Source organism: Opisthocomus hoazin, chromosome 9, assembly GCF_030867145.1.
Source record: "Opisthocomus hoazin isolate bOpiHoa1 chromosome 9, bOpiHoa1.hap1, whole genome shotgun sequence".
NCBI lineage: Eukaryota > Metazoa > Chordata > Aves > Opisthocomiformes > Opisthocomidae > Opisthocomus > Opisthocomus hoazin.
This window is the reverse complement of record NC_134422.1, coordinates 34,447,186-34,474,580: the sequence shown is the minus strand read 5'-3', so window position 1 is coordinate 34,474,580 and position 27,395 is coordinate 34,447,186. Positions and strand designations below refer to the sequence as shown.

The following is a 27,395-nucleotide window of genomic DNA, read 5'->3' as shown; positions in this document are numbered from 1 at the left end:
GAATAACTCGCTCGCTTTAATCATGTTTGCTCCGAGATTTATGGCTTGATGCTTATTCACCAGCGGAGCTTCTCGATGCGAAATGTCAGTAAGCCTGTTATAAATCGCTCCTGGCATTCCTGCTCTATCTTTTATTTGGCCAGGAGTATTTCTACCTGAAAGTGATAAATTCCTGCTATAACTGCTTTATGCGCTTCAGTAATTACGCTGTACGGGGATGGCGGGGGCTGTGTCTGTGGAGGTACCACCTTGGAAACAGCAACCTGTGAAAAGCACGAGATTGGGCTGAGCCCTGAGGTACTACTGGACGCACAGGCTAAGGAGAAAACCACCTTTGAAACCCGAAGTACTGGTGGCTGGTGAAGTATCTCCGTCAGTCTGAAGCTGGTGAACGGGTGGAAGAGGGGGTAGGAAATTAAACGTTTAAAGTCGGAGCGGAAAGCCATCGGGATGGGGCAGGTGCCCTGCCTGGGCTACGTGCTGGGTGTGAGGGAGGAGGCCCTTAGCATCGCGACATGACACCACGCCCGCCTGCCAGTTTCAGGCCTCATTTGGGTAGGAAATGTTTGTGTCAGATTAGACATGTTCGTTATAGCCAGACAAATATTAGAAATACGTATGTAGATGCATCGGGCTTGGGTATTCGATCAATTTGGATGCTATTGAAGTATCTCTGCCCTGTATTTCAGCCGGCCTAGCAGCCAGCCCGCCATCCCCCTCAGCCCTCCCCTCAGGCGTGGCCCCGCCCCGCTCCCGAGCGCGGGAAGCGCGGCGCCCCGCGGGCCGTCAGCGCGGCCGCTCGGGACGCGCATGCGCGCTGGGGCGGGCGCTCCCTTGGGCGCCTGCGCAGCGGGGGCGGGCGGGCGATTCGGAGCGGCGGCGGTCAGCGATGCGTGAGGCGCTGCGCGGCCGCTCGGGCAACCGGCCGGTCCCTGGCCGCCAGCCACTCACCGCTACCCCCATGGCGCCGCCCGGCCCCCCCTGGGCCCGCACCCGCGCCGCGCTCGGGCGGCTGGAGAGGGCGCTGAGCTGCTCCCGCTGGTAACAGACGCTCCCCCTTTGCCCTTCACACCCCCATTCCCCCCCCCCCCCCCCCCCGGCCCGGCCGCCGGCGCTGTGCCTTTCGGGCCGCGTGTGTTAAAACTGCCGCCTTTCTCCTTCCTCTGCCCGCAGCGCCGGCGTCCTGCGGGAGCCCGTGTCCCTGGGGCAGTGCGAGCACGTCTTCTGCCTGTAAGTAGCGCGCTGCGCCGGGGCTCGGTCCCCGGCCTCCCTCCCCGGGGTCCCCGCCCGCCCCACTGCCCGGCGCCTTAGCGGGTGGGCACCCGTGGTGCTCTCTGGCCGGGGGGAGGAAGGCGGGAGCTGCTGCCCCCCGGGGGCTCTGGCTCGCTGCTCTGGGGTGGGTGTCTGGCTTGCTAGAGCGAAGGCCTGGCTTTGTGAGTGCTGGTTTGGGCTTCGGGGTGTTGGCGAGGTGCAAACGGAGGCCTTGGTCTGATGGGGGGGGGGGGAGGGGTCCGCTCGTAGTGGGGCAGGAGAAGAAAACAGCTTCCGGTTTCTGCTGCCATCGCCATCTCCTTCCTCGCTTCAAAACAAACAAAAAGGAGCAGCCTGGAAGGATGCTGCCTGTTTCCAAGGGGGCTTTGCTGTGCTTGAGGGGACTGGATGCTGCCTGTCATTCCTTCGACCTTCTGCTACGCTAATGGCTTTGCTTCTTCAGGTCTGCCACTGTAACCCTGTATTCACGTGCATCCCAACATGTTGGGATAGCATAAGTACCCCTACTTAACAGTTTGTCAAATAATCTGAGTGTTTAAAAACAATTGAGTCGAGTTAGAAACATCCTATTAGAGGCAGATCTGAGGAGGTGGTAGTTGCTTGGCCTGTCTTAGGACAACGCACTGCATCATCAGTGCAGGCTGAGGTTGAAGTATTTCTGCCCCAGAACTGCATGTGGGGAAGGTGATGGAACCTTCCTGTGTGGCACTGCTCTTCACAGCATGCAAATGCAACCACGGGGAATTAAAAGGTCAGTCATGTATCTTAAACAGTCGTCATGCACAGCACAGATGTGAGCTGTCTATTAAAATCCTATGCTTGTTACAGTGGAGAAGATAGACACCTTCTAACCTCTACTTGTAAGCCAGTCTAAATTTTCAGCTTTGCCTCTGGTTAATACTGTAGTCACTATGTTGGAAAACCCCTTCTTCCCTCATGGCTGCGTATTTACTCCCTGTCTTTAGCTGCACCTTTCTAATGGGAGCTTAAAGCGTTGAAGGCCTGAGGAGTAAAATACTAACAAAAGAATTTCTGGCTTTTTAAAGGAGTAACTGATTATGGAACAGATGCCCTCAGCATCTCTTCCCCCTAGTACAGTTATTTCCTTCTATCCAGACATGTGAGTTCTTTTTCAGCTTTGGCCCTTAATTGCAGTAGAAGATTCTGCTATCTGAAGCAATTTTTTTTGTTACTTGTTCCATTTGTGCTACCTGTCGACTGAGTACTTGGTAACCTCCAGAAGCTTGTACAAGTTATTTATAAATATATGCCTATGTATCTTATAAAATGATTCTTTTTTCTCGTATGTAGTGTGGGTTGCTGAAGGGTAGCATGAGGGTGGCTTAATAAACATAATTGTTTAGTTGTCGGGCATCTAAGGCCTTGTGGTTTTATTTTGGATAAACTCAGTGTATTCTAGGTGATAGATTTCAAACACCCACTGTTTGCTGAAGTATTTTTTCTTTTAAGAAAAATTTTCAAGACATCAGAAGGTGATGCAGTTTGCATTGGTGAGGCTGGAAAGAATTGCCAATAGGAGTTTTAAGCATTCATTAGCAGCTACATCTTACTCTAGAAGAAGAGCTTATTTGCCATTACCCAGGTTATTCTTATATCTGATTTTTTCTCCTTTGTATGCCTGGCCCTTTAGTCAGCAATTTAATGTGTCCTTCGATGACTGAGTGAGTCTTGGATAGTGGCTATTTTTTTAGATAAACCTAAGGAAATTTAGATTAATTTGTTTACAAGCAAATGTGGTAGGTTGTGGATTGGACCTGCAGTATTCTGATGTGAACTGATTCTGATCCATTGCTAAAGGCAGACATTTATTAATATACCCAGGAAGGAGTGGATTGAATGGCCAGAGCTGGCTTCTGATATATGAAGTGAAATACGTGAAACTAATGAACTGCAATAATCAGGTCACACATAATATAACCGGTTCTCCCTCAGCGTGGGTTTTATTACGGGCAGGGATATTTATTAAGATCAGTTTCTGCAGTTTTGTCTGAGTAACTCTACTAAGTTAGTTATAGTTAATGGATAATGACTGTAAAAACCCAACAGCTAGAAGTAATTAGGAAATGTCGTGGTATAAAAGTCATTCTGCTTTTCTTTTGCACTGGCTTTTACAGACATGGGAGACCTGAGGCCAACTTTCCTAGAGAAGGAGATCTGGTCGGTTCTTATCTTTGCTCCAAGTGATTTGTCAATGTCATCTAGAATATGTCAGAGCCAAGAATTGTACTTCAGTCTACTGATCGTAGCAGTGTCTCAACCGCAAGGTTCTTTACCTCCTCTGACCAAGCTGTTTAAAGCACAAAACACACCTAGCAGCAATTTTTGCATACCAAATTTCCTGTCTTGGAATTAACTGAAGGCACAATACTTTTTTACCTTTGGCTAGTATTGTGCATGCTATGTAGTGGTAAGACAACGGAGACTTTAGAAATTAATTCAGTCTTGAGTATGTGAAATTTTAACGTATATTTAATAGGATAGGTTGGAATTGAGAAGTAACAATGGCCCTTGAATGTTGCAGTTCAGATGGCAAATCATAAGGTCCTCTCATTGGACTAAACAAATGAATAAAAGATTTTAGGCTCATATGGGGAGAGTAGCATTACTAAGAAGCTACAAGTGTTAAATGACCTTTAGTAAGTAAACATATTCCCCCACCCCACCTTGATCATCTCCTGACATAAATGCTCTGAAAGGGAGAAGTGATTGAATACTTTGAACACCTACAGATCCTTATGGGAATTCTTACAGAAAAGTGTTCAGACAGGTGATACTTAACAATATCAAGAAAATTTTAAGTAGAAAAAAGTGGAAGTGATAGTTTACTCTGGGTTGGCTTTCTGTCACTTGTTTAAAAATAGAAGGCTGCAGAAGAACAGCCCTGTCTCCAGCTGAGGTGTAAAAGAATGTGAAGTTTTAACTGTGTGGGCCTAATTGTTACCTGGAGACAAACAGCTTTAGCATACCTTGAAATTTGGCATTGGCATGTGAGTCTGTGGGAGTCACAAGATACCATGTCTTTCATGACAGTGTCCTGACAAGGCTCTGGACTTGGCTGGCTTAATTATGGCTTGTCACTTGCTGTGATAAATATGTCCTCTCCTGCATTTGTGACTAACTCATATGGGCTTTACAATAGTGGTTTGTCAATACTAAAATAAGAGATTCTTGCTGAGCATTGGGCTGTATAAAGGTTGATAGCGAATACAGTAGATATCTTACGCTGGATAATGGATTTTTTCATTTGACTTTCAGATCTTGTGTGGGTGACTGTGTTGGCACAGAATGCCCAGTGTGCCACGTGCCAGCCTGGGTGCAAGACGCACAGATAAACCGGCAACTAGATAGCATGATTCAGCTTTGCAGCAAACTGCGGCATCTGCTGGGTGCAGACACCTCAGGTAAGAACAAACCTGGGTCTCTGACAGCTGTCGAATCCAGAACACTCCTTTTCATTTCATGGGCTTTATAGACAATGAGCAGTGCGGCCCTATTAAGATTCTAAAAGGCTGTTCCGAATCATGTTTGGAAAATTTGATTTGAAGAGAACTGTCTGTATGGATTGCTTGTTCTTTGAATCTGTTTTACTAAGAAATCTGCATGAGCAGGTTGGTCCATAATTCATTAGAATCTGTCTTCCAAAATTAGACGAGAGTGGGATAGATTCCAAAGTCACGTGGCAGTTAGTTGCACAAACTGGGGGCACAAGTTGTCATATTTTTTGCTTTTAGGGGAGCAGAAACATGTAATGTTCTGCAGCATACACTTCTTTAGGGGGGCCATATTAAAGGGTTAATGCACATGTTCTCTTGCCTCTTGTGTATTTGTGCACCAAGGCATGCATGCTGTCCCAGTAATTTTCAGTTTAGGGTTATGGTACATGGAAAAAATTAGCTGTGTTCCTTGCCTAAAAGGGGAAGGAGGCAAGTCTTAACTCATTTATTTTCTGGTCCCTAGCAATCAGCTAGTCTGCTACAATGGAATTTTGTCATTGCTGACTGTGCTAGAAGATTGCAGAGAGAGTACTCTGGGAATTCATCTCTTTATCAAATTTTAGGCTGATTGTCAAAATAGGAAAAAGAGAAGTGAAATGAGCGTAGGTGAATGTATGTCTCTTCTGCAAGCCCAGAGAGAAGCATTTTATGTAATACTAAGTTTTAGAAAACATTCATTTAGCTGTCAGATACAGAAAAGGTAATTCTTTCTTCATTGTTGCTTCCTAATGTGTTTGTCTAAATTAAAGATTCTTTTTCTAAGTCAATCCCATGGGCACCTTCACGTTCATTTGTGCAGTATCTCTTTATTGACATCAAAATACATTGAAGTGAGGAGGCTGGAAGCCTATGTCCAACTGTAAAGGAATACATTTTATATAGATATAAACTCCTATGGTGATTAAGTGTTCTGGAGCATAGGAAATGTGGGTGATGGCTTAAATAGGATTTCAGGGAAACATTTGAAGTGATGAAAGCTTTTAAAAACATAGTTGGAGGAGAATCTCTGAGAAGATTTTTGTAATGCTATAAATAAAACATTTAAAATACGATATGATATTGTTACTGTTTAGATGTTTTGGAGAATTCTTACAGATGGATTAACTCTTACAAATTCGTCTGTTTCACTGTACTAGGAGTTGCATAATACATTTAATCCTATAGTTCTAAAATAAGGTTTGCATGGTGTGGTTAAACCACAGAACAAAATGAGGTTCATTTTATCGTTCCTTGTTGTAACTTGAAAGCAGACACACAATTTAAGCTTACAAGAGCGTTTTATTTGGAGATAAAGTTATGAACTAATGTGGGAGTTTACTTTCCATCACTTGTAGTCGTTGTCCTCTACTGAGGATTAATGGCCTTTTGGATGTTTCATACTGAGGTTAAGGGAAAAACCTCCTGAGCTGGTGATAGTTCACTATCAGGAGTGGTTGGGATACAAAAGTAAATGAGCACACCTCTGACAACAGCCAATTGTGTGTTGTACTGTGGCAAATCACAGGATGCTGTAGCTTTAGAGATTTTGAGAGCAAATCCTTTTGGATGTTTTGTCGCTCGTCTCTGGCAAATCTGTCACCTGCCATAGATGTATGTCTTGAATGTATACAAAGTGAAATATGTTTGAGTTTGGAGAATCAAGGCATCTCTTGCTAAGGAGTTGCTTTTGTGTTCTTACACCACTGTGATTCTGGCATGTTCCTGTCAACAATGTTTTCTTTACTTTTTTGTCAGAAAGTCAGAAATTGAGTTTTATTTTCCAGTAAAGGAAACAGACCGAAAAAATCAATCTTTCTGTGGAGGAAAGGAAGAGAAGAAGTTGAAAAAGGAATCTTTCCATACATTTGGTTTATATTTCTTGTACATATTTGTTTTATATGCCTTGTTTTAAGACAGTTGTGGCTTGTCTCGATGCTTCTGTTTGAGATCCTTGTTCGCAGTGAAGTTTCTGATGCAAATGCGTCACATCAACCATTTGTTAATCTACGACATACGTAGTGAATGCAGTAGGTTGTGTGTGTTGTCTTTAAAAAAACAGAGAACTACTGTGACTGAAAAGGATAGGGTTAAGCTCAACGTGTTAAATGCTGCAAGTATAAAAATCCCTGTAGCCTGAGGTTCCTCAGGAGATATGAGGGATGTCACTTTGTTGGGATAAGAATAGCTTTTTGCCAAAAAGCGTGTGTGTTCTTAGAAGCAGCAGCAAGTAATTCAGGAAAGACGGCACAAACCAGCTAATACTTCACTTTTAAATTAAAGTGAAGCACAGCAAATGATGCTACAGATGCTGGACACAGTACTCCAGATGAGGCCTCACTAGGGCAGAGTAGAGGGGAAGGAGAACCTCCCTCGACCTACTGGCCACACTCTTCTTAATGCACCCCAGGATTCCATTGGCCGTCTTGGCAACCAGGGCACACTGCTGGCTCACGGTCAACTTGTCATCCATCAGGACACCCAGGTCGCTCTAACGCAGAGCTGCTCTCCAGCAGGTCCGCCCCAAGCCTGTACTGGTGCGTGGGGTTGTTCCTCCCCAGGTGCAGGACCCTGCATTTGCACTTCATCAGGTTCCTCTCTGCCCAACTCTCCAGCCTGTCCAGGTCTCGCTGAATGGCAGCACAGCCTTCTGGAGTATCCACCACTCCTCCCAGTTTGGTGTCATCAGCAAACTTGCTGAGGGTACACTCTATCTCTTCATCCAGGTCATTGAAGAGTAAGTTGAATAAGACTGGGCCGAGTACTGACCCCTGGGGGACACCACTAGTTACCGGCCTCCAACCAGACTCTGCACCACTGATCACAACCCTCTGAGTTCTGCCATTCAGCCAGTTCTCAATCCACCTCACCGAGCACTCATCCAGCCCACACTTCCTGAGCTTCCCTAAGAGGATGTTATGGGAGACAGTGTCGAAAGCCCTGCTGAAGTCTAGGCAGACAACATCCACGGCTCTCCCCTCATCCACCCAGCCTGTCGTGCCATCGTAGAAAGCTATCAGAGTGGTCAGGCGTGATTGCAAACTATAGGTAGCAAATGCTGAATTGCAAAATTAATTCATTTGTTAGACATGTTCCTAGTCTGTTGCAAGGTGAGGAGAGCTGTCTGAGCTTTTCACTGCCTAGTGTGGTACCTTTGTGATGGTAATAGGAAGCTATCTGGCTGGCAGACTTCGTAGATGGAATGTCTGCACCTCAAAATCTGTAGCCCTAATGTTGCAGAGCCCAAGACCTGTTGAGAATTGGAGCTGATGGAATGATAGGCTTCACAGGTGGGCAATTTGTAAAGAACTTGTTGAATTGTGGACATGGTGTATATAGTGTACCAGAGATGAAGAACATTGATTTACAGTAATGACTTTCAGTTTCTAAATACTTCAGCAGTTTTTTCTTTATGATGCTCTGTAAAAATAAGAGATTGTCATAAATTTTCACAACAACCATTCGTAGATGATTTCACCTTATTCTTTGTAACATAATCTGCTTCACTCTAACACAGTCAAACAGCAAGCCTTCCCCCCCTCTTCTCATACAAAGCTAGACCTTGCAGGTGTTGTTCAAAGCTTCTTAAGCTTATGTTGATGCCGGTGGACAGTAGGAGAGATTAACTTTTGATTAGCTTTTATAGTATCATAATTTAGTTTCACATTTACTGATGTGGAGGGAAAGACGTTGAACTCCTGTTGTAACAGATTACATTGCATTTCATGTATGCTATGACATTTTTCATAATAGCTAGAGATGAGGTTTTGAATGGCTGGAATTTCTCCCTTTTTCCGCCTGTGTTGAATACTTAACTTGCAAAATAATCGTTCTTCAGTGAAGGCACTAATGTTGCACAGATGGTACCAAAGCACTTCCCTTTGATTTTTAATAAGGGACTAGTTTGTCAAAGAGATTTCTCAACTTCTGTTCTGAAACCCATAATAGAGAATAATTTGAATGGCACACAATGTGCATCATTATATTCCTTTGATGCAGATTAATGATAGCTAAACCACATTTTGTAATTGCTCCTTTTTTTCCTGCTCTAGCCTTTTATTGCAGTACAGCAGAACTTGGAGATGTAGCTCTCTAGCTTCAAGGCGCTGTGTATCTCCTCATATTTTTGTCTGCTCTCAACACTTTTAGCATTTAAGAAGTTCAACTCTATTAAATGTTAGCATTAAGAAACGTGCTTATTATGTGCAGAAAAAGTCTAAATTAGAAAGAATTCAGTTAATATATTGTGTATATTAATGTTACATTTAATAGGTAATGGGGAATAAATTTACCACATTTATTATAGGCTGATCTAATGCTGTTATTGTGGATAGTCTTTACACTATTTCAGATGCTTAAAATCTAAAACTCGTAAGGCATGCTTTACTGATTTACCTTGTCTCAATGCATCTTTAAAGATGGGAGGATACTTCTTATGTATGAAAAAGACAATTAAATCTTAATCACGTATAGTAATTTTTTCATTCCCCTTGAGACACAAGCTCTGGCTTCCAACTTGGAGACAGCAAAAAATTCCTTTGGACTGATTTTGCTATGAACAATTTTCTCTGAAGGTAGTTTAACTGAATGCTCTTAGCTACCAGATAATAGCTCTTAATATGTAAATGTTGATTTATATAAAATCATAAGAACTTCCTTCCAGTTTCTTAGCACTATTGTCTCCTCTCTCACTCCCTCTCACAACTCTGGGTCTGTCAAAGGATTAGATTTTCAGAGAGGGTAGATTGGCCATTTGTCCTTATTACTTCTACTCCCTACCTCGTGCGCTTTGGAAAGGGAGGAAAGGGGTAACAGAGCCCAAGAATAACATTTATTTGCAGATGCTACGCAGAACTGTTCAGGTAAAGTTGATGTTAGCTCCAGAGTATTCTGAAAGATGGAGTTAGTGAAGAATGGCTGAGAGACAGCAGGCACCCTGGCAGAAATTGCAGTATCTTCCCCAGCAGGCTTCGGAGAGATACCCTGGGTGTGCGTTGCTGGCCTCTCGATGTGACGAATGTTGTTCGCAGTATGTGTGGCCTTTTAACCATGTTCTGTGAGTGCCTTCCTGTTTTAAAACATGCATACACCTGCAGTAGTTGCATGTGAGGAAAAATAATCCTGGGAAGGTATTTAGTTGGTGTATTTTCAGCAGGTTTTTAGTAATCTGACTAGGAAATCCCTGCTGAGCAACCAGTGATGAACAGATCAGTTTTAAGAACCCTTGTGGTTGATTTTTCGCAAGCTTTCTTGCTGCCATAAGTGGTATATATGTAGCTTCCTGTGTAAATACTTAATTATGTTAGGCTGCTTTAGATCCTACTTCTGAAGGACAGTGCCTTTGATTGAATTTGTCACTTGGACTTTAAAGTCTTACTGTGCTATAGACATCAAAAAGAATTCTGGCCATCACAAAATCACTTTTTCAAGCTGATTTTATTTTTGCTCTTTACTTGGAGATGACTGATAATTCTAGCAAGGTAAATATTCCAGAAGGAAATCTGTTAGTTGTGTAAACAGTGAAGGCAAGACAAGTAAATAGTAACTGTGCTTTGTATTTTGCATCTGTTTGCAATCAAGCTTTTCCATTCTTTTAGATGTTATTGTAAGAAAGAAATTGGCTATGATATCTTTCTGAAGGCTAGCTAGTTATGAGATTTCAGTCTCAATTTCAGTGCTTTTTTTTCCTGTTTGCACCAAGCTCAGCCCTACAGGAAAACCAAATAGCTGCAGCTCTGTATTTGATGATTATGTGTAGGTACCTGAATGATTGAGTAGCTAGACTTAAGCTGCGTTCTTAAAGACACTTTTGGTCTGATGCCTTACATATTACTTTAGCTAAATCTCCTAATATCTAGCATATTTCAATTCAAGGCGTAAGTAGCATAATTTAAATTAAGACTGAGGAAAGATTTAACCTTGAAATATTGTTTTAAAAGAAATCTGCAAATGTCTGTTTTGATGTTGAATTACTAGCTATACAGTTCTGTTTTAAGTGAAATTTGAGACATTTTTTTGTGGCTAAGATATTGAGATTAGTTTGTCTGCTATCTGTGAGTTTATCGCAGCTTGCTGTGGAAAACAGGCTATGGTTACTAACACCAAAAATAGAAGAGAAGGTATGGAAAAGGCAAATTATCCATAGAAAGTTACTGCACTGAAGTGAAAATAATACATTGTTGCAGGGACTGTCTGTCTTTCACTTTTAATAATTGAGACTGTGTAGTTTATTTCAGGATTAGTGGGGGTTTCTTAAACACTCAGTCTCGGTTCTGTTTAGAGATAATAATACCCTACTTGTCTCACTAGGCAAAATTAATATTGGTTTTGCAATTGATTGCTGTAAATCACCAAGACTTTTGTGAATGGTAGTTACTGAGGTTGGAGGCAACAGAAACAGTAACTTGTGCGTTTACTTTGGAGGACTTGTCCAGTAACCTAAAATAACTTTGGTTTCCAAGAAGGAATCTGTAAAAAAAACCTGTTAGAGTTCTTTTGCACTGAAAGAGTTGTTGTCAAATTAAATTAATCTCTAATTTAGAAGTCACTTTATGCTACTTAATTTATTCTGAAGCCATTGAAGACACCATGTATAGCCCTCATTCTCAATTGTTATTTCATGCACTGGGAGTACAGGATATTCCTCAATCATCTTGGTTATTGATTTGTGATATGATGTACAATATGACTTACAAAATTGCTCTACTGCATATTTTTGAAGGAATGTTTGAGATCGTCAAAATGTGTAGCTTCCTTGAATTTATTTACTGCCAAGGAGTAAAGGATCAAGTGACAGGACACAGTTACTTACAGATTTGCTATATATTCCTCTGATTGATCTGCTATATCTGTGGGCTCAGTCAAAATTTGTCAGGAATGTTCAACCTTCTTGTAAGGATGTTATTTTTGCCTGCTTTCTTCCCGTTCATCTTCAGATGAACTGTAGTATCTTTTTAGAAAATTGTTTCTGTGCTCTCTTGTGCATGCGCAGACTACCTTGTTAAACATATTTCCAAGGAAGACTCAGTGAGAGAGCCAACTTCTCTCCTTGCTATAGTCTGGTTAGAAATCTCCTATGCTCATACTACATTGTGAAGCCAGACTGTTGAGGAAATTTCTGTACCAGGGTGCTCACTTGCCCAGTGGATAACTTTAGCTGCGCTCATGAAATCGAGTGGCGTGTGACCTTGCCCAATGTTTTAAAGCCATTACATGTGTATCTTCGGAAGAAATGAAGGCATTCATAGGTTGTATTTAGTAACACTTCATCAGTTATTACAGTTGCTAGTCTGATCTTTTTTCTTTGCATGTTCTACTGAAAAGTACTCTATAAATGATGTTTCCTCTTCCCTGGTGTACTTAGATTCAACAGATGTGTCCACACCAACTGACTCGGACTTTGGAAAAAAGGATAAGAAGGGACAGATAAAAATGTGGTTCAGCCCAAGAAGTAGGAAGATTCGATGCGTCCTGAACAAGAGTCAGCCTGAGACTAAAAGCGATGACTGTTGTCCAGACACATCTTCAATTTACGATTTTTTTCCTTCCCCTCCTCATGAAAAGCCCTCCAACCCTACAAAAAAGCCAACACAGAGACAGAGTAAGAAGATGAAGAAGAAACATCTAGTAGACATTAACAAAGCATGGAGCTTAGAGAAGCCTGAGCAGAAAGGAGGAGCTGAGGAGAAAACTCCCAAGGAAAAGCGTGTGACCATCTGCAGTCAACCAGTAGTCCTATGCACTCGAGAACTAAATAGCCCTGAAGAGACACTTCAGCAGGAGTCTGTAAAGGAAGCTCCCCCCAACAAAAATACAGAAAACGTGAATATACTGCCGCAGGTAAAATCCTCAGAGAAGAAAGATAACCGTGAGGTTGCATGCCCTGCACAAGTCAGCAAGGAAAACAATTGTGCTACAGAGACATCCCTGTTAATAGAAAATGAAACTACACCTTTAAAACATGGAAGAGAGCAATCCAGACTTCCAGTTACTTCTCAGTCTAAAAGACCAAGAAGGACTGAGAGGAGCATTACTGGGACACCAGGCAGGCAGGCAGATTGCTTAGAGGAGTTACCTCAGCATTGCCCCATCTCCCCAGCAACTGAGCACAAGACACCAGTTCAGAGTTCTTCCGCTGTTTCGAAACTCGCTGGCACCGCAATGAAGACAAGAAGCTCTGCAGTCTTGCAAACAGTAAATAGCCCTTTGCTTTCAAAAGCTCCCTCTACCCCATCTACTTCTAAGACTTGTAATCAAGTAGGAATACCACACAGTCCTTCTGTGTTGAAGTCTCCTGGTGGTAACACAATTGCCAAAAGAAATTACAAAGGAGAGACTTTGCTCCATGTTGCTTCCATCAAGGTAGGACAATCATCCTCTAGTGCATTTTAAATAGGGGTTTAAAAAGACAATGTTGTATTAAAAGTATCCTGGAAACCAGTTACTTCAGTGTATTCTATTTCTGGGCCGGAAATCTCATCTTGTGGTCTTTTTCTTCGAGTGTTGTTAGGGAGTTTCCAACCTGATTCTCTTGATTTCATAAAGAAATGACTGTTGGAATGATCAAAGATGGTTATGCTTGAGAAACTCAGTGTAGTACAGTGTCAGTTATACCTATGAGTTCTAGGAAGTGATGTGCATTCAAATGTTTTAGCCTTAGTGCCAGAAAGCTGTCTCTGATTTGTCATAAGGAGTTTAGCGAAGTATTTCAGACCTCACCGAGTGATCAGTTAAACTTGACCTGGTAACTCAGCCAGGACAAGATCTGAATTACCTGCATAAAGATAACTGTGCAACCTTAATTGAGGTTAACTATTTCATAATCTTTGAGATCCTCCATCTGATGCAAGTGTTGGCTCAAGAGGAATGAAATGCTGTGCTCTGGGATTCCCGTGCTGAGCCCTATGCTCTGACCATGATGTCGTCACAGATAGTAGAGAAGGGAGAATTAGTACAGAGTTAGGATGTTCTCAGTAGATGTCACTTTTCTGTAGGATCAATGTTATTACAGTATCACAGAATCACAGAATAGTAGGGGTTGGAAGGGACCTCTGTGGGTCATCTAGTCCAACCCTCCTGCCGAAGCAGGGTCACCTACAGCAGGCTGCACAGGACCTTGTCCAGGTGGGTCTTGAATATCTCCAGAGAAGGAGACTCCACAACCTCCCTGGGCAGCCTGTTCCAGTGCTCCATCACCCTCAGAGGGAAGAAGTTCTTCCTCATGTTCAGACGGAACTTCCTGTGCCTCAGTTTGTGCCCATTGCCCCTTGTCCTGTCACTGGGCATCACTGAAAAGAGCTTGGCCCCATCCTCCTGACACCCACCCTTCAGACATTTGTAAGCATTTATAAGGTCCCCTCGCAGCCTTCTCCAGGCTGAACAAGCCCAGTTCCCTCAACCTCTCCTCGTAGGGGAGATGTTCCAGTCCCCTCATCATCCTCATAGCCCTCCGCTGGACTCTCTCCAGTAGCTCTTCATCTTTCTTGAACTGGGGAGTCCAGAACTGGACAGAGTACTCCAGATGGGGCCTCACTAGGGCAGTGTAGAGGGGAAGGAGAACCTCCCTCGTCCTGCTGGCCACACTCTTCTTGATGCACCCCAGGATCCCATTGGCTTTCTTGGCAGCCAGGGCACACTGCTGGCTCATGGTTAACCTGTCGTCCACCAGGACGCCCAGGTCCATCTCCACAGAGCTGCTCTGCAGCAGGTCCACCCCAAGCCTGTACTGATGTATGGGGTTGTTCCTCCCCAGGTGCAGGACCCTGCATTTGGCTTTGTTGAACCTCATCATGTTCCTCTCTGCCCAGCTTTCCTGCCTATCCAGGTCACGCTGAATGGCAGCACAGCCTTCTGGTGTATCTACCACACCTCCCAGTTTGGTGTCATCAGCAAACTTGCTGAGGGTACATTCTAACTCTTCATCCATGTCGTTGATGAAGTTGTTAAACAAGACTGGGCCCAGTACTGACCCCTGAGGGACACCACTTGTTACCAGCCTCCAACTGGACTCAGCGCTGCTGATGACAACCCTCTGAGTTCTGCCATTCAGCCAGTTCTCTATCCACTTCACCGACCACTCATCCAGCCCACACTTCCTCAGCTTCCCTAGGAGGATATCATGGGAGACTGTGTCGAAAGCCTTGCTGAAGTCAAGGTAGACAACATCCACGGCTCTCCCTTCGTCTACCCAACCAGTCATGTCATTGTAGAAAGCTATCAGATCGGTCAGGCATGATTTCCCCTTGGTGAATCCATGCTGACTACTCCTGATAACCTTCTTTTCTTCCACTTGCTTCATGATGGCCTCCAGGATACGCTGCTCCATCACCTTTCCCGGGATGGAGGTGAGGCTGACCGGCCTGTAGTTCCCTGGGTCCTCCTTCTTGCCCTTTTTGAAGATTGGAGTGACATTGGCCTTTCTTCAGTCCTCGGGCACCTCTCCTGTCCTCCAGGACCTCTCAAAGATGATGGAGAGTGGCTCAGCAATGACATCCGCCAGCTCCCTCAGCACTCGTGGGTGCATTCCATCGGGGCCCATGGATTTGTGGATGTCCAGATCACTTAAGCGATCCCTCACACAGTCCTCCTCGACCAAGGGAAAGTTGTCCTCTTTGTAGGCTTCTTCTCTTACCTCCGGGGCCTGGGATTCCTGAGGGCCATTCTTAGCACTGAAGACTGAAGCAAAGAAGGCATTCAGTAGCTCTGCCTTCTCCGCATCCTCCGTCACCAGGACACCCGTCTCACTCAGCAGCGGCCCCACGTTGTCCCTAGCCTTCCTTTTGCTGCTGATGTAGTTGAAGAAGCCCTTCTTGTTGTTTTTGACATCCCTTGCCAGCTTCAATTCCAGGTGAGCCTTGGCCTTCCTCGTCGCATCCCTGCACGCTCTCACCATGTTTCTGTACTCTTCCCAAGTGGCCTGCCCCTCTTTCCACATTCCATGGACCTTTCTCTTCTGCCTGATCTCTGCTAGAAGCTCCTTATTTAACCATGCAGGTCTCCTGCCTCCTTTGCTCGATTTCTTTCTCAGGGGGATGCATTGCTCCTGTGCATGGAAGAAGTGTTGTTTAAAGTGCGACCAGCACTTATGGACCCCCCTGCCTTCGAGAGCCCTGGCCCACAGGGTTCCTCCCAGTAGCTCCTTGAAGAGGGCAAAGTCAGCCCTCCTGAGGTCCAGGGTTTTGATCCTGCTTATCGCCCTGCTTCCTCCACGCAGGATCCTGAACTCAACCATTTCATGGTCACTGCAGCCGAATCTACCTCCAACCTTCACATCCTCCACCAGTCCCTCCTTGTTTGTTAACACAAGGTCCAGCAGCGCGCCTTTCCTTGTTGGTTCCTCCACCACTTGCATCCATTCTTGGAATGACAGCTGTCACTCATTTTGCTGTTATTATGTTAGCCAGTTCCTGCTGTGGTGGAACTTCATGGCTTTGGTGATTGCAAGGGCTGTCCTTCCCTATACACTATGTAAAACCTGCATGCAGGTGGGGTAAGTTGAATGCTTCCAGTCAAACTCATCAGATGCACTAACATGGCAATTGTCTTCTGAGAGGTCATTTCAAAGAGTTTGTAGTTTGGCAATTTAAATGTACTTTATGCTAAATCATAATCTAGAAATGCTGTGTGGCTAATAAACCGCCTATACTGGTAGAATTAATTCACCTGTAAGCATGCTGACATTTATACAGCACTTCTATTTGTTGAGACAAAGGCTGTTCTTGATAAATAACTGTGTCCTCTTTCAAAGGCATTCTAATAAGCCACTCCTGCTGCAGGAGACTTTTTTAAAAGGGTCTCGGCTGAGCCGAATTGAGTTCAGATATCTTACTTGATGTCATTAATATGGAATTAGGGAGGAGAAAATGAAACATTGTCTTCACAGGACTCAAGAGCTTTAAAGGATAGATTTCTTGTTACCTCTTGTCATAAGTCCTGTATATTCCTCTTTATTAAGGTGCTGTTTACAAATTATCCTTCCAAGATTTTCTGGGAATTTGTAAGGAATACTGTCATGACTGGATAGTTCTAAAAAAAATTGATCTACTGTGATAGTTTTCACACAGGTATGGTTTCTAGCAATGTGTCTGATACTTCTTTGGAATACCAGTATTTCATCCAAGAAAACAGAGCAAGCATCTCTGCTGCTTATTGTGAGACCTGGAGTAAACAGTAATACGCCAATAAGGTGATTTTTCATTACAAAGCATGTGGAAGATAAATGAGTAAAAATTAAACGGCTCATGCTATAGACAAAAATAAGAAGTTTTTATTATCAAAGTTTCGTGGCATAGCTGACACTGCTCATTGACATTGGTACAGCCCTCTCTGAGAAAGGGTGAGGGCTGTTTCAGTTACCACTCTCCTTTAAAGGTAATTAAGGTAAGGCAAGGAGAGTAGTCTTTTGGTTATGGTCTTGTTTTACTTGCCCACACCTTTGTTTCCAACCGCAAAACTTCCAGTGCAACTCTGAGAAAGTTGTTTTACTGTCTCTGAACCTCAGCTCCTTATCTATAGGAGGTTATACAGATTATCTCCTTTCATTTGTGGTGGTGTTTGTTCTTGTTACATAGCTTAATTGTGAGTATATGATGGCATTCCTGAGAAGATGCAGCATCCCCTGCTAGCCAGTAAATACAGGCACAGTTACTAGTCCATGTCAAAGTGCATTAAGACTAAGTTGCTCAAGCAAGCATGATGTGAGGACTTAGTCTTTCTAGAGAACTATTGGTTATGGGTTTTGGTAACATTTTACTTTGTGAAGCAATGAACAAGAAATAGTAGTGATTAATTGCCATGAATCTGCTGCGGATGTGTGGCAATTGCAAGAAAACATTTTTTTGTATGCGAGTATCTTTCATATGACCTGTATGTTTCTGGATCGCTCTTCTAAGTTGTAGCAACCCTGCTGTAGAACTGATAAATGTGTTTTCTCAAAGAATCAAAGAATCATGGGATGGTAGGTGTTGGAAGGGACCTCTGGGGACCATCTAGTCCAACCCCCTCTGCCAAAGCAGGGTCACCGAGCACAGGTTGCACAGGACCTCGTCCAGGTGCGTTTTGAGTATTTCCAGAGAAGGAGACTCCACCAGCCCTCTGGGCAGCCTGTTCCAGGTCTCCATCACCCTCAGGGTAAAGAAGTTCTTCGTGATCACATGGAGCTTCCTGTGCTTCAGTTTGTTTGGGCTGTTGCCCCTTGTCCAGAAGCAACTGGTCTTGAAAATACTAGGCTTTGTACTGTGTGTATATTCTCACTGTGTTTTTTTCCAAAATAGCCCTGTAATTTTTTCTGTTTCTGGAGGAGGTATTTCTCTTCCAGTTTTGTTTCATAGGTGACTTTTTTTCTTGTTCTTTCTACAGCCAGTAATGTTTTTCCATGTGTGTAATGAGAAACAGACTTGTAGCTGCCACGCTTCTCCCAACGTGAAATAAAGTCTAATTCTCTGGGACTTCATTAATTATAAAAATAAATCTGTATTATTTTCATTAGCTGTTAGGGTCTAATACCCTGAATTTAATTAAAGCTAATTGAGTTTTTCCTTTTTTCTTATTTAAAAGAGATAATAAACAACATTATCAGGCATTAAAATTAAGTGTATTGTGCCATATCAAATGATTCTGAGAGATTGTCCCTGTTTACTACTACTAGTTATAAACTTACTGAAATCAAAATGGTTCTGAAGAAAGGTTCTAGTATAGTGAACTTAATGCTGAGTTACACTAGTAAACTAAAGTAAATGCAGCACTTCCCATAGCAAACAGCAATCATGTTTATCTTCCTCCATAGTCATTAAAGGTAAAACTTCCAATTAGTTAAAATACAAAACATGACCTATTCACTCTTAATATTCTAAACTGCTGGAAAATTGCCCCATCAACAGCCCTTCCACATATGATTTTTTTTTTTTTGTAAGTAAAATAACGAGTTGTTCACAGGACTAGCTCTTACGTGGCAATTAAAAATGCAGCACAGTACTACTTAACTAGATAATATAGAGTCTTTAATATATATAGAAAAAAATCATAGTGTCTAGGTACTGTATTTCAAGTCTTGGTTATGCCAGTGTGTCTTCTGCAAGGGAGAAGGGAGATGATGGGGCAGTTCACAGCGTGGAATCGCTGCCACTATGGATTCCAGGAAGAGGAACAGTGAACTGCAGTGCAACAGAGGACCGTGGCAACAGCCATACTGTTACAAAGGAGTGGATGGGAGGTAGCTGGGAGAAGGTTTTGGTTTTTATACTTCAAGTTAAAACAATTAGGGAGTTGTTGCTGTTCTGCGGGAAAGAGGAAATTGCATGTATGCAGAGTATCTGCATAGTCTGAAGAGAGAAAGTAGCAGCATTGGGACCAGTTTTGGTTATGTCCTTTTCCAGGGGCCTTTCAGTTTTGACAGGTGACCTGAAGGGCCTTCATAAAGGCTTCACCTGTGGTTAGCCTGCTGTGCTGGACTCTTCATATTCATTGTACTCAATAGATAATTTCTTCCTCAGCTGTGAGACTGTTGTTCCTTTTTATTGCTTTGTTACTAGTTAATGACACATTAGAATGGAGAGTGAAAGAAGATTTTTGTGGTCTTGTGAGCATGTGATGGCCAATGTCAGAATACATTTTTAGATCTTTTTTCAGGTGTCTGACCTAGTTACCTGTGCATTTCCTTGCTTTTGGTACCAGATGGGTGTGTATCATTGAGTGTTGGGTCATGCATATACATGAGACTAATGTCTTCCCTGCTGCCTTTCCTCTTGCACCTTTAGGTACAAGAGAGGAGTTGTGCTGCTGTGCAGTCAGACACTCCCAGCCTCCTCTGAGCAAAAGTCAGTGGATGGGCAGCATCGTTCCTGCCAGCTGCTTCACAGTGAATGAATGCATACGTTGGTCCAAGGTCTTTTTGTCCAGACCTTGTGATTTTGTGTGGCAGGTGACTTAGCTGTGTGTATAATACCAATTTCATTGGAAAAATGAGGTCTACTGTCAGAAACTAGCAGGATGACTCAGATGCAAGTGTAGCACCTGAGACTGCTTTGAACTTGTGGTTTGACATTCACTCTAACGTTAAAGCCAAGTGGTACAGGAATGGTAAGCAGCCTCCTGATTATGGGTAGTATCCAGCAGGTAGCTTAAGACAAATATGAAGTAGTCTAACAGTTTCAAATGCAGAACTTAAGAATATGAAAATTGGCCGTGAGTCAAAGCAATCCATCTTCCCAAGTGCTGATTTGAAAGCTTAGAAACAAATTGCCATTTCTCTTTTGATAATGCTCGGTTATTACTTCTCTTGTTTCTGAGGTGGGTTAAACTTCTTTTAATGTTTACTTTTTGTTAAAGGTTAAGCATGGCTACTTGTCTGCTGGGTAGGGAATTAATAAATGGTCTGCTGGGTAGGGAATTAATAAATGCTCTGCTGGGTAGGGAATTAATTTAGAGAAATTAGAGGTGAGAAACTCGCTGTTTCCTGGAGAGAGTTGGTTGGAGCGTTCACAATTATAAGCACTCCATAATTATTCATTTTTGCCCTCTTTGGCCACTTATCATGAGCTGTAAATAACCTTGTTTTCCTCCCCCCTGCCATAACTTAAACAAGCGAATGTATTTAGGTTTGACAGAGGGGTTTTCATTTTATTTGACCTAAAGATTGAAGTCACTTGGTTACCTTTGCAAATAAAGGGAGAAGTGTTTGGTTGATGTGGTACAAGTATTTAGCTTCATCTTCATGTACTGCCCTAATTCTTTGGGTCTGTCTTTTTTTGAACTCGTAGAATATGTTTTCATTAACTTAATATTTAAATGTGACTTTAGGGTGGAAGATATCTATGGTTAACAGAAATACTAAAGAGTAAAATGGGAAAAAAAACCCCACCTGGACAACAGGGGTAAAACACTGCAAGTGTTCTTGCAGTTCTCAACCATCCGTCTGCATTGACATTATGATGCAATTGACTTGGGGAAAAAAGAAAGAAAACCACAAAAGAAAAAGCCTTGTTTAAGCCAACTGAGGATGGTTTTCTGGGCTTATGCCATCTGCATCTGCAGGAACTAAATTCTCGTTGGGAGGGAAGTGTTTGTAAAGCTGTGTAAATACCCTTCTCTGTGTAAGCTAATGCTGTCTTCTGGGTCTGCCAACAGATGGCCCCAATGCCTTTCTTGCTTCTGTGGTTTTCAGAGCTCCCCTAAGCTGTAGCAGAGGAAGAGCAAACCTGTTACATTGTTGTGTTGTCACTATGCACGAGCTTTGTTATGAGCTTAAAATGTCCTTTGCTTTGTTCTTCCAAATGGATAATTTTACATTCTGCAGTAGTTTCTGCCTCTTCAGAAGCTGATTGTAATCCTTCATTGATAACGAGATTTAAAAATAAACACTTCCCAGTGAATTGTTAATGCTAGTGTTTTTCTACCTGGTGTTTGTCCTGTTCTCTACTTCTGAACAAGCAGTATCTCCAGTTACGTTTCCACTCTGCTGTTGCTACAGACTGCTAAGAGAAGCTGTGAGGGCCCTTCCTCGTAATATCCGGTACAGTTATGACTCTCTATTTGGGTCTGGTGATTTTATGCTGGCATTGCTAGATCAAGTAAGCTCAAGGAGCTAAATGTATACAGTCTGTTTCAATACTAGTCGAAGCACAAATTAATGAAGCATGTTTGAGTTAGTAATCTCAAAGCAATAGGTGGGTGTAGGTGTAATCTCTTCTGCTTGCTTACTGATGGAGGAAAGACACATGGTGTATGGGTATTTGTGCCTGGGACTTGCCCCTCCCAGGTGCATAGCCTTTCTTGTTTAGAGTTGAGCAAAATATTTATTAACTTTTAAATGTGTGAGTAATCCCATCAACTTTGATAGAACTGGTCAAAGTGTTAACTGCACTTTTTTTACTTTTGTATCACTGTCGGATGATGGTGATCCTCTGTGCAGGAGGGACCCTGAAACATGTCTGCTAAGGATCTGCTTCGTGAAATTTCATCTTCCTCTTTTTAACTAAATATTCACAATATAGTAACTGACTGAAGAACCTCTGAGGGGATGAAAGACATGTTCTCCTAGCTATGAACAATTTTGTTAACGCATCTCTTGTAATCCTGATTGACAGCACCCATCCAGTCATTGTGCAGTACAGCTGGCATGACAGCTTCCCCTCCCTTCTGTCACTGTCATTGCTAGGTGCTGGTTGCATGGAGCAGGTTCCATTTACAGCTGAGGTGATGACAACATTTTTCTTCTGTAAACAGCAAAACACCAGTTCTCTAATTTTGACTTAGACCTGGATTTCATTCTGTGGATGTCGTCAGCACTGGGTCCACATCAGCTACATTTCCTTTGATAAAATTGCAGTAATGTTTTAGAAATCAATGTTCACAAAACTGTTCTGAAAAGCTGTGATACTACCTAATGCCCACACAAATTATTAGCTGTGCCTACTGCTCTGAAGGAATAATCTTGAAATGTCAAACCCTTGCTGTACACGTTTGCAAACTTAACTTTAAATGATAAGCTCAGATCTCATGTATTATAGATAATTGTATCTTCTCTCTGTAGAAAAAGATCTGATGCTGAGCACTGTCTTAACTGCCTCTGAATAACTCTTCAGATTTGATGCGTGTCTATCACCTTGCGACCATAAAGTATTCTAACAGCAGCATGTTCTTTAATTGCTTTGAAAAGTAACATTTTGCTGGAACATCGAGGCTGTGAATATAATGCATTAAATTTATCTCTGATGTGTTAATTTGCTTGACTGTTGTAAAAGTAGTGATTATCAGCATTTTTTTTGTGAATTTTGAGTTTCCAGTTGTTACCTGTTGGATTTATTTCTGCTGAGCAGAGTCAGTCTTAATACTTTCTCTAACTAAAGAGTAAAGATTAAAGCTATTTTGTTCTTCCAAGTGTTTCTTGATAACAAAACCAATTCTGATTAAGTTTATTTTTGTTGTATTTAAAGCTTAATTTAATATTCTCTCACTTTTTGTAAGGTACGCTGTGGCATAGCAGTTAGGAATTCCTTGACTTGCCACTACTTAAGGGCGTGGAACTTTCTTTATGTCATGGATTAAACTTCTCTTCCCCCTTCCATGTCCTAATATTTTATATATTGCAAGTTTGGCCAAGGGCAAGAGCTACATACCAGTTTGTATATTAGTCACTTCATTGGAGGTCACATTACTGTGGTATAGAGAAAGTGCCAGCACTGGTCTTGAAATGCTTGGTTGCAGGGGGATATCCTAGATGTATGTGTGTGTGTATATGTATATATATATATATTTTTTTTTTTTTTTTTAAAAAAAAGAATTGAGGCATTGTGCATGGCTTGCCACCAGTGACCAAACTTGATGCCTACTGTGCTAGTTCAGCCTTTGAAAAGCTTGCCTTATTTAGGTAGTTTTGGTCATTACATGACACTTGGCAATCACATCCTTCCCTGTAACCCTATCAGCTGAGAAATGGTGCGTAACTGCTCCTAATCTGTAATAGTGCAGGTAAAATATTGCATTGGCATGAGAAGTGGTACCTGGTGCTGAGAGGTGTGGGACAGCCTGGCGCCATTAGTTGTGTACCTGCAGCTGTGGAGTGTTCCTGGCATTGCAGCAAAAAATTTGGCACCTCTCTCAGTAGAGAGACCTTTGCAGTTGCTGCTCTGTAGTAAGAAATGCCAGAAGGAAGAACTGGCTGACATTGCACAAAGTGAGTGTTTATAGAAGCTTGTTAGACTTATTAATGTGTTTCATCCATGCATGTTTCTAGCCTGTTATTTAGATTAGTTTGAAAAAAATCAAGTCTGAAGGACAAGGAAATCCTGAATAAGTATTCCTGATTTTAGTCCTTGCAGTTGATTCTAGTGGAGAGATTGCAGTCAGCAAACTTGTCCATTTATTCTGAGTTAAGTCTGTTACGTACGTTGTTTTTATCTAAAAATATATATTTTTGTAAAATGTGTAGATGCTTCTAAATGAACAGTAATGATAAGCCGCGGTCTCCAAACCACTTGAGTTTTTGTTATCCTGACAATGTCTGAATGGAAGACTTGTATAATTACATTTTTATTGCAGCTAAATTTGTAGATCTGCATCTAAATTTTTTGTTGTCTTTGTGTATCTTCTTCATTACTTCTTAATAACAGTATTGGTTTTCCTATGTAGGGTGACGTAGCAGCTGTTGAACAGCTGCTGAAAAATGGGGCAGATCCCAATATTAAAGATCATGCTGGCTGGACACCGTTGGTGAGTCTTGAAGGCTTTTTTTGTCATCTGTCTTTTAATCAGATTTCATTTCATCCCTCCTTTCTTCTCCTATGTTTTAGTTCCCTTTACATGCTTTTAGGTGACAAAGAATTATGCAAAGTGAAGAAGTGATAGTAAACAAGTTTTAAAAGAACTTATTAGCAGCTACTGACCTGCCGAAGTCCAACTCTCCTTTGCTGGGGTAGTGCATGCCAAGAAATCTATCAGCCTGCGATTCTGCAAATGCAAAAAACTTAACTATGAGAACTAGAAACGGATCAATTGCAGACAGCGTATATATTTTACGGGTTGCTAATGTCCTCAGTGTTTTTTACCACTATCAAGTAGTTGCATGAAAAAATTGCTCACTTGAATGACAGAAAATAAACAAAAGATTCTTTTCAACCATGACTTCTTCCTCTCCTGAAGAATACTCTTAACAGAATCTGTAATCTAGGAGGCTTTGTTCCCTCTAGTCTAATTTGCACACAGTTGGCCTTTGTTCAGTTCTTCTCTGTGCTTTTTATTAGTGCAGGGTTCCAAGGTTAATTCATGTGAGGAATGTAATGCAGTATCCTTGCATCGTCTTCACAGCCATCTACTGAGAGTTGTTTGAAAATGAATGTGTTAACTGGTGTGACGTTCAGTTCCTCTGAATTATGTTTCACATGAGTTTTCTCTCTTTACTACTTATGGATTTACGCAACTAGCATGAGGCATGTAATCATGGGCACAAAGAAGTGGTGGAGCTGTTGCTACAATACAAAGCGTTAGTGAATACTACGGGATATCAGAACGACTCGCCGCTTCATGATGCTGCCAAGAATGGGCATGTGAGCATTGTTGAGCTGCTGCTTTTGCATGGTGCCTCCCGTGATGCAATGTAAGTAGATGTGGGATGTTATTTTAAATGTGGCATTAACTACAGCTGCAACTTCCAGGATGTATGTTAAGTAAATATGAAGCAAAGCTAGTAATAAATGTGATTTATTTGGAGTGAGAGGGTAGATGTTAAGCGTATGCTCTGATATACTTGTATCCTCTTTTTCCAGGTAGGTGTTTCCTTTCCATTTTTATTTGTCCTAAGCTTTCTGAGGACGTCTGAGTCATAGATAGCTGGAGTATTTGAGACTGTACTAGAAAAGTAACGAAATACGCTTACCCTATGCTTACACTTTTCTGTTGGCATCTCGCTATAGCTACTGTCAGCTCTAAGATGCTGAGGTAGATGAGTTTTGAACTGCTACAGCTGTTTTTTGTCTCTACTTTTACTACAGTACTTGCTAGCAGAAGATGTTTCAGTCCAGTCTCTTCTACCTTCACAAATGGCATAGACGCAGGCTGAGATATGGGGAGTGTTTTTTATTTTTTCCATTCTGAATCAAAGCACTCATCCTTTGCACACTTCCTAATTAAAAAAAAGCAAGCTTAGAAATATCTTCAGTTGAATCTTCTATACAGTCACGCCTCCTGAAGATTTTGGCATTTGTGTATAGGAGCTGCTAAAGAATCTGTTAGTCTGTGAATAACCCTGCAAGCCATTAGTATTTCAGACAGTAAATGTGGGTTTAGGTGTTGTAGTATTGCTGTTGTGCCAGGGCCTGTGTGTATACAGTTTGAGTCCAATGCATGTTGTCAGTAGGTGTCTGTATATAGTAACACCATAGGATGAAGTCTTGCACAACATGAATTTCCTTGCCAGCCACATAAGAAAGCCTAAACAAGGTAGGCTTAATCACTTCAGCTCTCAATGCTCGCTCTTGAAGCTTAGAGAAGTACGGTACTCGGTGGAAAAGCATAGAGTTTTCAAGAACAGTCCTAATCTTCAATATACTGATGTTTTAAGAAAAAAAAAACAAAACCACAAAACAAACCCACAGAAATTTAGCATGAAAAAGTAAAAGAAGGATCAATTGTTCATTTCACTTTGTTCTTGAACAACAAAGACCAGCGCATTACACCTTGAAAATCTGACTGCTTCAGAAACTAATTTTCAAGCCATATGACTATCCGGAACTGTTTGTGTACCACTTATTGCTTGTCTATCTGGTATTTGAAAGCATAGCACAGCCAACTGCTTTGATGCAGGGTTTTGACAGGACTGAAGCACTGGTAGATGCACGCAGCCAAGACTCCAAATGCCAACAGTGGACTCTTCAGTTCTCTTACTAGCCTTAGTCTCTGCTGCATGTGTCCATGCAAACTAAGATGAAGCTGAACCTCTTTCAGCTCATTCTACCTGAGCAAATACAACTTTCTATTGAAACAGAAGCTTTTTAATCCTGGAAGGAGAGATTTATGTAAACCTTAAACTCTGTCTTAGCTTTTCAGTGAATACAGGTAATGTTCGGTTGTGTATTTGAACAATGTGACACAGGATATGTCACAACTCTGCAACTAGCTGCCTCTTGTAGTACCTCTAAGTATAAAGAAGGACTTCTAACCCATTTCTAACTATGTACTGTTCTTGACTTAGTCTTCAGGGTACTTGGAATCTCTAGTGTGTGATGTTAATAAATGCATGTACTTTTTTTTTTTCTTTTAACTTAAAATCGTTTTGGGAACAAATTTAGCCGCCTTTAATCTTTGTTTCGTTTGTCTGGCAAAAGGAACCACAGGTGCTTCGGAAAAAATCCAGTGCTATGTATCACCCACCACCCGCCCCGAAAAACTGAGGCTTTCAGATCTTCTGTAGGCTCTCTTTTCGTGGCTGAAATGCTACTGTGCATGTTACTATTTCACTGATGATGGAAAGGGGCTGGGTTCTGCCACCCCCTCCCCTCCCACCGCCATTTTTACAGAGAGCATTAGAGGGACAGAGAAAGGGATGTACAAGCAAAGTGTTGAGGCTTGAATAGTAAGACTTTACTGTCCTCTTCAAAACACTACAAAGAAATAACAGAAACATGAACAGTATGTTTGAGACTTCTGAGAATGTCTTGTGCCTCCCGCCTTTCCTGTCCCCTGCTAGCTTCCAGCAATGAATTGTGCCATGATCTTTCCCTGGATAGTGACTTTGCAGATCTTACAGGGTTTTTTTCTGCCACTGCATGTGGTAGTTGTAGTCCTAATTAAACAGTGGTTGGATTTGTCTAGGTAAATGGATTTTAACCTTCTTTAATGTAGAAGGTTTAAATATTTTTTTCTACTGGATGCAAGTACCCTTGTAATGAAGTCATATCTGACAAGAAGTTTGCTTTTGTTCAGTGACTTTTTTCCTAGATCCGTGAGACCTGTAGACCACAACTTTAAAAACAGGCAAGAACAAGGTGATCCCTTAAGCTGATGCAATTACAGTTCTTTTCAGTATGACTAGATATAATTGGCCTCTTTGTACTTAATGCAGGATCTGCTCACCTTCACATTTTTGCTAAAGGATCTTTAAAGTAGAAATTGAACAGTGATGAGTAGAACTTGCATCTCTTC

General features: G+C 42.1%; 1 protein-coding gene across 1 annotated transcript in view; it reads left to right on the top strand.

The window, feature by feature from the left end:
• Nucleotides 1–889: 889 nt before the first annotated feature.
• Nucleotides 890–27,395, top strand: part of BARD1 (BRCA1 associated RING domain 1) — a 47,119-nt gene continuing 20,613 nt past the window's right edge. Inside the window, exons 1-6 of the mRNA XM_075431064.1 lie at nt 890–1,041; nt 1,144–1,230; nt 4,549–4,694; nt 12,127–13,124; nt 23,889–23,969; nt 24,680–24,852. Coding sequence (XP_075287179.1) covers nt 890–1,041; nt 1,144–1,230; nt 4,549–4,694; nt 12,127–13,124; nt 23,889–23,969; nt 24,680–24,852 — 1,637 coding nt within the window. The remainder of the gene's footprint in view (nt 1,042–1,143; nt 1,231–4,548; nt 4,695–12,126; nt 13,125–23,888; nt 23,970–24,679; nt 24,853–27,395) is intronic.